The 9,643-nt window shown below is 40.8% G+C and overlaps 1 protein-coding gene across 1 annotated transcript; it reads right to left on the bottom strand.

Annotated features, from left to right (window-relative positions):
- Window positions 1-803: 803 nt before the first annotated feature.
- Window positions 804-6,898, bottom strand: LOC133244075 (HLA class II histocompatibility antigen, DQ alpha 2 chain-like). The gene is made up of 5 exons (XM_061410761.1): window positions 6,760-6,898; window positions 2,426-2,674; window positions 1,700-1,981; window positions 1,273-1,446; window positions 804-1,114 (listed from the first exon to the last, which is right to left on the bottom strand). Exons 1-4 carry the CDS (start codon window positions 6,839-6,841, stop codon window positions 1,292-1,294), a joined length of 768 nt encoding a protein of 255 aa, XP_061266745.1. The 5' UTR covers window positions 6,842-6,898; the 3' UTR covers window positions 804-1,114; window positions 1,273-1,291.
- Window positions 6,899-9,643: the final 2,745 nt, after the last annotated feature.

The raw sequence follows: 9,643 nt of genomic DNA, 5'->3' as shown, positions 1-9,643 counted from the left end.
ACACAATGGAGTATTACTCAGCCATTAAAAAGAATACATTTGAATCAGTTCTAATGAGGTGGATGAAACTGGAGCCTATTATACAGAGTGAAGTAAGCCAGAAAGAAAAACACCAATACAGTATACTAATGCATATATATGGAATTTAGAAAGATGGTAACAATAACCCTGTATATGAGACAGCAAAAGAGACACTGATGTATAGAACAGTCTTTTGGACTCTGTGGGAGAGGGAGAGGGTGGGATGATTTGGGAGAATGGCATTGAAACATGTATAATATCATATATGAAACGAGTTGCCAGTCCAGATTCGATGCACAATACTGGATGCTTGGGGCTGGTGCACTGGGATGACCCAGAGGGATGGTATGGGGAGGGAGGAGGGAGGAGGGTTCAGGATGGGGAACACATGTATGCCTGTGGCGGATTCATTTTGATATATGGCAGAACCAATACAATATTGTAAAGTTTAAAAATAAAATAAAATTTAAAAAAAGAAATAAAAAGTACAAAGATTTCTTGGTTTCTGTATTTCTGATATACCAAATCTACACAACCAAGGGAGAAGGGTATATATTACCTTCACTGATGTCTGAATTAAGGAGAAGGGTGGAAGAACCAAGGGTGGGAATAGAAGGAAGAGAGAAATATTAACCTCAGTTAAGATGGCAACACATTATCAGTTGACACAGGTTGCTCCTGTGTTATTGGGCATGAAACATGATCTGAGAAATGAAATGAAAGAGGCCTAAAACATAATACAACGTGGTCCTAGTCAGCCCTGAGATGAAAGACAGAAAAAATTTAAATAAAAGAAGGATTTATTGCTTCCGTGGTGACATGTGATCAGGGTCACTAGAGATTAGGTTATTGGGTGGAATACCGTAGCAATTCCATGTTATGCAACTAATGAGAAGAGAAAGAAATATCACATAGTCAGGGCAAGAACTCTGAGGTATATGTGAACTCTGAGGTGATACAGCATCCTATTTCCCAGAGAAGAGGTGAGCAGAGGAGGGCAGAAGGAGAAAAGGTACGTGATGAACTTGGCCAGAAAATAGTTCCAGGTCATCTAGTATGTCCATTTTTCTGTTCTTGTAGATGGACAGTACACCTGCAACAGGAAAGACATGAGATCAGTAGGTTCCAGGGGGCTCTTTTGCCATCATCATGCTGTTTCCCAATTCTACAACTTTCAACCACATTTGTAACCTCTTCCCACTTTCCCTTGTCTGTACTGTGTCCCCAGATCAAACAAATCTGAATCCTTACCTTCCTACTGGAGTGTGACTCACAAGGGCCCTTGGTGTCTGGAGGCCCCACTTGAGCGCAGACCTCGGGTGATGAGGACAGTGCCCACCACGATGCCCACGAGGCCCATGGTCAACCCCAGGGCACAGACCACAGTCTCTGTCAGCTCTGACATAGGGGCTGGAATTTCAGGCTCTGTGAAAGTGAAGTTGTGGAACTCTGAATACAGTGTTGGTTCATGTGCAATATATGAGGTCGGGTAGGGGGGTGTTGTTCATTCTGCAAGACTCAGTGCACCAGGCTTAGAGAGGAGGATGAAGTGTATCTTTAGAAATCCTTGAAGTGTGGAAAACAAGCTTTGAACCATGAGATTTAGGGATTAAAGGCAGGAGGTTTGTATACTTGATTGAGAAGAAAAGGTACTGAAAGGGGTGAAATTTGTACATACCCCAGTGTTTGAGCAGTGGCTCATCCAGGCCCCAGTGCTCCACTTTGCAGTCATAAACATCATCATCAGAAGGGCGGAAGGGGAGATAACTTATCTTGAGGTAGGAATAATCACTTCTGAGGAGGAAGCTGGTCTCAGAAACATGCTCTGTGACAGAGTGCCCGTTTCTCAACCATGTGATGTTGATCACAGGGGGAAAGATGTTGTCCACGTGACAGATGAGGGTATTGGGCTGACCCAGCATCACGGGAGACTTGGAAAACACAGTCACCTCTGGAACCTCTATGGTGAGGAAACAGCACAGATGTGAAACAGGAAAAGCTTGGCGCTGATTCTGCACTGCCTCCTGGGGGAGCCCTCCCACCACCGTTTCCCAGTCTGACAGTGGAGGAGCTCTTGTTTGCCTTCTGCTGGGAGACGCTATGCTCTGCCCACGCTTTATCCCCGTGCTGTCTGTGGGCATGCTTGTTAAAGAGGGAGGTCTGTGGGACTCCTCCTTGAGGGATTCAAGGAATATGTTATGGGAGTAAGGGTCCTTATATTACATGGAAATATGTGATCTTTGAGATGGGAGAGGATGAGTGTTCAATAATTACTGTGAAGTCTGGGGACTCTTGGAAAAGTTTTACAGAGTGGTGAAGGATATCTCTCCTTAGAGAAGAAGGCTGTGAAGCTTGATACGAAATAATAGATTTAGTAAAGAGAAGTAGAATGGTGGACACTTACCATTGATAACAGGGGTAAAGTTGTAGAGTTTTGTCAGAACATCCAAGTTGTGTTTCGCTATAGCTATGTTTCTCAGTGCACCTTGCGGGTGAAAACGTCTTAATTTATCAAACATAGGCAGCCTCCAGACAGCCTCTTCCTTCTCCAGGTCCACATAAAACTCCTCGTCTCCATCAAATTGGTGGATGTACTGGCCAGAAGGACCATGAGATTGGTAGAAGTCTGTGCCATAAGTGCCAATGTGGTCCGCTGATAAGTGAGGGTGAGGAGCAGAAAGGTGGAAAACAGAGAGAAAGAACATATTAAACAAAGTAACAGAAGAGATTAACCTTCAAAGACTGTGGGGTTCATCTTTAGCACAAAGTCTCTAAACAAAATTCCTGGTATCTGCTTCCTTTCCCCTCAGTATTGGTAGCTGTCCTGTTAGAATTTAGGCTGTTTTTGCACTATAACATATGCTCACAATGGCAGAATTTCACAGGCCCTGTTTATTGCTATTTCCTTTGTCCCCAGCTCAGAGCCTGGCACAGCGTAGGCTTGTAATATTGTAATGTAAAGAAAAAAGAAAGAAAGGAATGAATGAATTATCCCGGTATTGGTATACTTCCCTTTGCTTTGTAAGTTTTCTCTGTCACTTAATTCTTTCATCACTTAATAACACATCCTCTATGATTCTTTTCCCCTCAGGACTGACTCAGAGCAGGATGTTTTCTACACAGGATTCATTTCTTATTTTTTTAAAAAGGAAAAGCACAGAGAACCTCATTGTTTTAAGAGTTTCTTCTAACTGTTATAGGGTATAAGGAAGAATATGACAAGGACAGTGAAAGTATTACAAAATATTATATACAAAGAATAAACAATGTTTCTAAGTTGGCTGTTTTGTTAACAGTGAGAAGTAAAAGTGTAGTCGCTCAGTCGTGTCCAACTCTTTGCGACCCCATGCATGAGGCTCCTCTATCCATGGGATTCTCCAGGCAAGCATATTGGAGTAGGTTGCCATTCCCTTCTCCAGGGGATCTTCCCAACCCAGAGATCAAACCTGGGCCTCCCACATTGCAGGCGGATTCTTTATCATAACCAGGGAAAGTAGTGATCCTTAAAGGAGAGTGACTGATTCCTTCTGAAATAAAAAATGGATGTTTTATTTTGGATTTCTATTTCCCACCTCTATTTTTTTTTTCTTTAAGGAGGTTACTAAATGCCTCCTTTTTTGGACTCAATACATATTTGTTGAGGACTCAAGGTAAACTGGGGCTTCCCTGATGGCTCAAATGATAAAGAACCTGCCTGCAATGCAGTAAATCTGGTTTGGGAAGATCCCCTGGAGAAGGGAATGGCAACCCACTCCAGTATTCTTGCCTGAGGAGTTCATTGGACAGGGGAGCCTTGTGGGCTATAGTCCATGGGGTTGCAAATGGTCGTATGCAGCTGAACGACTGAACAACAATAACAAGGTAAACTATGTCCCTTTTCTTCAAATGGACAGCATACTTTTCTGAGGATGCCAAAGCAGATTGACTCTGCCCAGATGAGCCTAACTGGAGAATTTTGTCCAGACACATATGAGCCTTTTATCATTTTCTCTCCTTCCTTCCTCATTTACTGAGCATCAACAGAGTTTCAAACATTGTTAGAGACAAAGAGTAAAACATCAGTCAGGCATGATCTCTGCTCACAAGAAGAATATTGATTAATGGGAGAGTCAGGTGAGTAAAACAGCAAGTACAGTGTACTGTTATGATTTCTGTAATGGGTATATCCAACACCATCATCTGATCTTATCTGTCAATCAAACTAAGTGAGGTTTTCCTTTTATGTTCTTTGGTCTTGGTAGTCATCTGTGTTTTCCCCCTGAAATGAAATGATATTTTAGGATTTCCTGGCCACCTCCAGTTCATTCCTGAAATTTCTGCTTAGTTACCAACTATTTTAGCTAAGTTCTCTCATTACACATGTTTTGATCCCATTGTAACCTCCAACCTCTCCATCCCAATGTCCTGCTTTCAAGTCAATCTATACTCAGCATGATGTTCTTGGTTGATCACTTAAAAGGACTTTCAATAATGCCCCCTTTATTGGGAGGAGGCTTCCTTCCTTGACTCCTTTCCAATCATAAATATATGCAGTTCTTCTTTTTTATCTGGTACTTGTCCTGAGTTGCCAACAGTGAAGTACATCACACTGCTGTGCCAACTGGAACCAATTCACTTTTATAGCTTCAGCCTCAGGTGGGTCCATTGCCCTGCTCAGCAATACTCCTTCTGCTTTTCTGCACTATTTTCTTAGCATTACTAATTTTCATACCCTCGATGGGGCAGACAGTTTATCTTTCATTTCCGAATCCCTCAAAACTTAGCTTGCTATGTGTTCAAAAATGTGTACAAAGTGTCAATTACTATTCTTGAGGATCTCAGAGGCTTTGAGGAAGACTTACAAACAGAGAGGTAGCAGAATTATAAGACAGTCTGATCAACAGTGACCAGGGCAGCAGTAAAACTCATGAGTCCCTAAGCTGAGGTAGACTTTCTTCCATAAAAATACTAACAGTCATATTTTAATGATCATACTGGTATAAAGACAAGCATAATCTTGCCTAAATTAAAACATTTTCTTCTTTATTTTTTCTTTTCTTTCTTCTACTTCTAGGAAGAAAAGTTCATTTTTCTTCTAATTAAAATAGTGAAATATTTTCATGGGGCCATAGAAGCACTGCAGGCCCTCAGCACTGTGCTCACTGGACCTAAAGGGTAAGTTAAGCCTGATCAGGACACTCTGGTGTGATGCTGAAGAAAGAAAATGTGGAAGTGCTCTGGAGAAGCAGGTGAAACTTCCACTAACACACACACAATTAGAATGGGAGCTGCTGTGGTTACTAAAGTTGCTGAAGATTAAACTCTATTTTATTTTCCCTTTGAACTATCTCGCCTTTCTACTTTAGTTTTTACACTTAATGTCTATAAAACAACAGCAATGTGAGCCAGAGTTGGATCCTGGAAGAAAAGGAGGCCAAAGGAATGTAAGAAGAGACAGGGTAAAGTGCAGGGGAACAGCAAAGGCTTAAGGGGCCAAATAAATAATCTGGGCTTGCCCATTCTTCTTTTTCAAAGACTTCCATAGATGGGTCAAAGAATAGGTAATTTGGACCAACAATTTGAAAACGATGTAATTTAATTCACCAAGTTTCTTATCATAAAGTTCTCAATTTTAAAGTCAAAATGAGGAAATTTCTCACTTTGTTAAAGAAAATGAAACAAAACTACAAAAGAACCCTCCTATCAACGCAGTTAGATGCCAGAGACAAGGGTTTGATCCCTGGGTTGGGAAGATCCGTTGGAGGAGGGCATGGCAACCCACTCCAGTATTCTTGTCTGGAGAATTCCATGGACAGAGAAGCCTGGAGGGCTACAGTCCATAGGGTCACAAAGAGTTGGACACAACTGAAGCGACTTCGCTCGCACTCATGCACACTTATAATGGTAATACTAAAAATAATAAGAATAATCTTGACATTTTTGTGTCTTAATTACTTATAAAGCATTCCTACATACCTATTTTACTTGATTATTTGTGAGGTGACACAAATGAAGTAACTGAGATAAAGTGAGGACCATGTGGTAAAATGCCTTGTGTGAAGGCACTCAGTCGGGCTCACAGCCCTCCCCACCTGTGCCAGATGCCAACATGGAAATGTATGTAGGTCTGAGACTAAGAAGGGACATCCTTCTTTATATCTACATAGAATATATAATTCACGGAACTATTTACATTAAGAAAAGCTGTAGGAGAAATCTATAAAAAGCTTCAAAAGTTGTTCAAAGAAATTTGGGAACAATAGTTCACAGAATTTTCATAGCAAAATATCAACTCATGGAAACATCTCTAATTTTTGAGGCAATTGTGAATGAATGCCCCAGAACCCTCCAGGACATATTCACTGGATCAATATCAAAGACAGAATAATGTCCTTGGTCAACTCTGCAATAGCACAGGTAGCAAAGAGAGTGGTGGGCCTGGATTCTGGTTTCCTGAAAAAGGAATGACTGTCATTTTTAGATTTGCTTAATATTGAGAACATTTTGAGGGGCCTCTACTATTTCTAGGCCAATCGCTTATCTTTTTCCCCCTCCAATTTTCTTTCTTTCTTTCTTTTTTTTTTAAATTTTATTTTATTTTTAAACTTTACATAATTGTATTAGTTTTGCCAAATATCAAAATGAATCCGCCACAGGCATACATGTGTTCCCCATCCTGAACCCTCCTCCCTCCTCCCTCCCCATACCATCCCTCTGGGTCGTCCCAGTGCTCTCCACATCCCTCAACTGTGCACTTACCCACAATGTCTTCACCTCCACAGAGGCTTGTCATGGTGGTCAGGGTGAGGGCCCCCAGAATCAGAGCTCTGTTTAGGACCATCCTCTTCTCAGGGTAGTCTCAGTAGTAACTGTTCTGAGTTGCAGAGCAAAGGTGAGGGCTGAACTGAGAAGGAACTCTAAAGACACCCACACTATACTCTGCCTGGTCAGGTTTTGTCCAATCAGAAAAATCCTCTATGATGACACCTCAGTTGCTAGATGAAGACTGTGTACTAAGAGACCTGGAACGGGCTGGGAAATCCCCTGGTTCTGATGCAGCCTCCACTCAGAGTGGACCAGAGGGATCTTTCTATGAAAGGAGGGAGGGTATTAAATCAGAGCCTTCTCACATGTGTGTATGCCTGCTGGTGACAAGAGGACTGGGAGTTTCTCTGCAGCCTCACGGACAGATGAGGACATGGCTAATATGATGTCTTACAGACTATTCTGGACTATAGCTTCTAAGAATTCTTCCCTGAGTTGGGCCCCTTCCCTGGCAGCTCTACCTCCTTCCCTTTCCTGGCCTCCATAAGTGGATTAGCTCTTTCTCTTTGCTTCCGGAGCACATATGTGTGTATGCATGTGATGCTCAGTTGCGTCCAACTCTTTGCGACCCCATGGACTGTAGCCCGCCAGGCTCCTCTGTCCATGGGATTTCCCAGGCAAGAATACTGGAGTGGGTTGCCATTTCCTATTCCAGGGGATCTTCCTGACCCAGGGATTGAACCCAAATCTCCTGCATTGGCAGGCAGATATTTTACCATTGAGCCACTTCAGAAGTCACATACTACATATGGAATTGTCTTAATATTGAGCTGATCCAAGTGATTTCTGCTGGTTTTAGTCAAGGAATACCTTTGCCTTTTCTACCTGTAGAAATTCAGTTGAGTAAATTATTCTTCTCATGCTCTCAAAAGCTCCAGTATTTGCACCCAGGGCAATGTAAGTACTTAGGGTGTTATGTAATGTTGCCTAAAATAACTATATGATCTTTCATCTGATTTTTCCCCTGTTTTGAGTATTCTTTGTGTTCTGTGTTTTGCTAAACCTATCTATATTTAAAGGAATTTGGGGAGCATTGATTACATTAATGGATGCTCTGGCTGATTTGCTATATAGTTTTTTTTTTAATTAAAAAATATCAAGTCAAATACTAATGGTAGAATTCAGGGGACTGACCTGATTTAGAAAATTGATTTTCTTTCTTTAATATACTCAATATTTTCATATTCTGCCTTGATATTTTTTTGATGTTCTGATTCTATAAACAAAAATTTAGGCTAATTTAATATTAAAGCAGAGACAAAAATATCTTTAACACTGTTTTAATCAAGTAACAGCTCCTTACAAGAGGAAATTTTAAGACAGTTGAATAGAGCAAAGTGAAAGATTACCCTCTTAGGGTAGCCTCTATGACTACATTCCTTACTGTGTGAATTTGAATTTCATTGTAAGTTTGGCACTAGAGTGAACAGTGGTCTAAGCCAAAATTTTCTCCTTAGTGTTTAGAAGCCCTGAAGGTTTTCCTTCAGAATTAAGGAATGAAAAAAAAAAAAAAAGAAAGAAAGAAAAAGAAGAAAAAACCCTCTGTAATAGAAACTCATTAACTTGATAATGGGTATGCTGAATGCAACTTGGTACCCCCTAAACAATTTCAGAAAATGGCAAAAAATTTAAAACCAAGATGAGATGTGAATTCGAAAAAACCTCTGCTGCACGTTCCCTCCACCTACCTGCCTCGATATTTCAATTATCCTGCCACATTAAAACTCCAAGTATTTGTGAGGAATTAATGACTGAGCTAAAGTCAAAGACAATTTTTAAAGGAGAACTTTTTTTTTCAAAAAAATTGATTTTCTCTGTGTTATGGAAGCCATAGTTTAATGGGGGTTTCATTTGGAATCAATCACCCTGTCCTTATTAGATGTTCCTCAGTTTCTCAGCACTGTCTTACCTCACAGTGACAAAGACTATATAAAGAAGATTGAAACAGAAAGAGACCTGGTGTCTAGAGCTGCCTGGGACTAGTAATTAGGCCTTGGTGTTGCCAGGAGCCGGCCTGCTACTCACAACTAGGTTTTGGTGTTTTCTCGGTGAACATAAGCGATGTGGTACAACAGCACCAGACAGCCATCCTGTGAGCAGGATGGATCAAAACAGAAAACAAGGCCACTTAGATGATGTCTCAACACAGACAAAATATGAAGTTTTCAAACCACAAAAATGATCAAGCAAACTTATCTCCTAGATAATGTGAATGACCTCTGCTTCTTTACTAATTACAGCTTTAGCCTCAGTATAGTTTTCCTTTCTCCTTAGAAAGATTTATTTAGATGCCCAATTATAGGATTGGGCATATCCTATATACCCAATAAAGGTATTATTTACCACCTGACAGAATCCAGCTGAGGTCAGAGTCACTGATTCTTAAATCATCTGCAAAATCACCTATTGTTCAGTTGCTAAAAGTTGTGTCCAACTCTTTGTGACCCCCATGGACTGCATTGTGCCAGGCTTCCCTGCCCTTTACTATCTCCCAGAGTTTGCTCAAACTCACGTCCATTGAGCAGTATGTGAACTGAGAACTTCTAGATGTACAAGCTGAGTTTTAGAAAAGGGAAAAGAACCAGAGATAAAATTGTCAACATTCTTTGGATCACCTAACAGGATCCCAAACCCTATAGTCATTTAAGGGTCAGTTTTATGTGGTGCCTAGGCTATGGTCCTCAGTTAATCTAGGTGCTGCTCTGAAGATATCTTACAGATGTGATTAAGGTTCGAAAATCAATTGAGTAATTGATTAAATACATTAAGTAAGAGAAATTATTCTAGATAATCTGGTGAGTCTGGACCAATTTCATGA

This window comes from Bos javanicus, unplaced genomic scaffold (genome assembly GCF_032452875.1).
Source record: "Bos javanicus breed banteng unplaced genomic scaffold, ARS-OSU_banteng_1.0 tig00000698_1, whole genome shotgun sequence".
Classification (NCBI taxonomy): domain Eukaryota; kingdom Metazoa; phylum Chordata; class Mammalia; order Artiodactyla; family Bovidae; genus Bos; species Bos javanicus.
This window is presented reverse-complemented; position numbering and strand designations above follow the sequence as displayed.

Coding starts and splice junctions, on each gene's coding strand:
- LOC133244075 (XM_061410761.1), bottom strand. CDS start 6,841: ATGGTCCTAAACAGAGCTCTGATTCTGGGGGCCCTCACCCTGACCACC. Junction 1,982..2,425: donor CTTTACCCCTGTTATCAATG/GTAAGTGTCCAC, acceptor TCCTCACCATAG/AGGTTCCAGAGGTGACTGTG. Junction 1,447..1,699: donor GCCACTGCTCAAACACTGGG/GTATGTACAAAT, acceptor TCACTTTCACAG/AGCCTGAAATTCCAGCCCCT.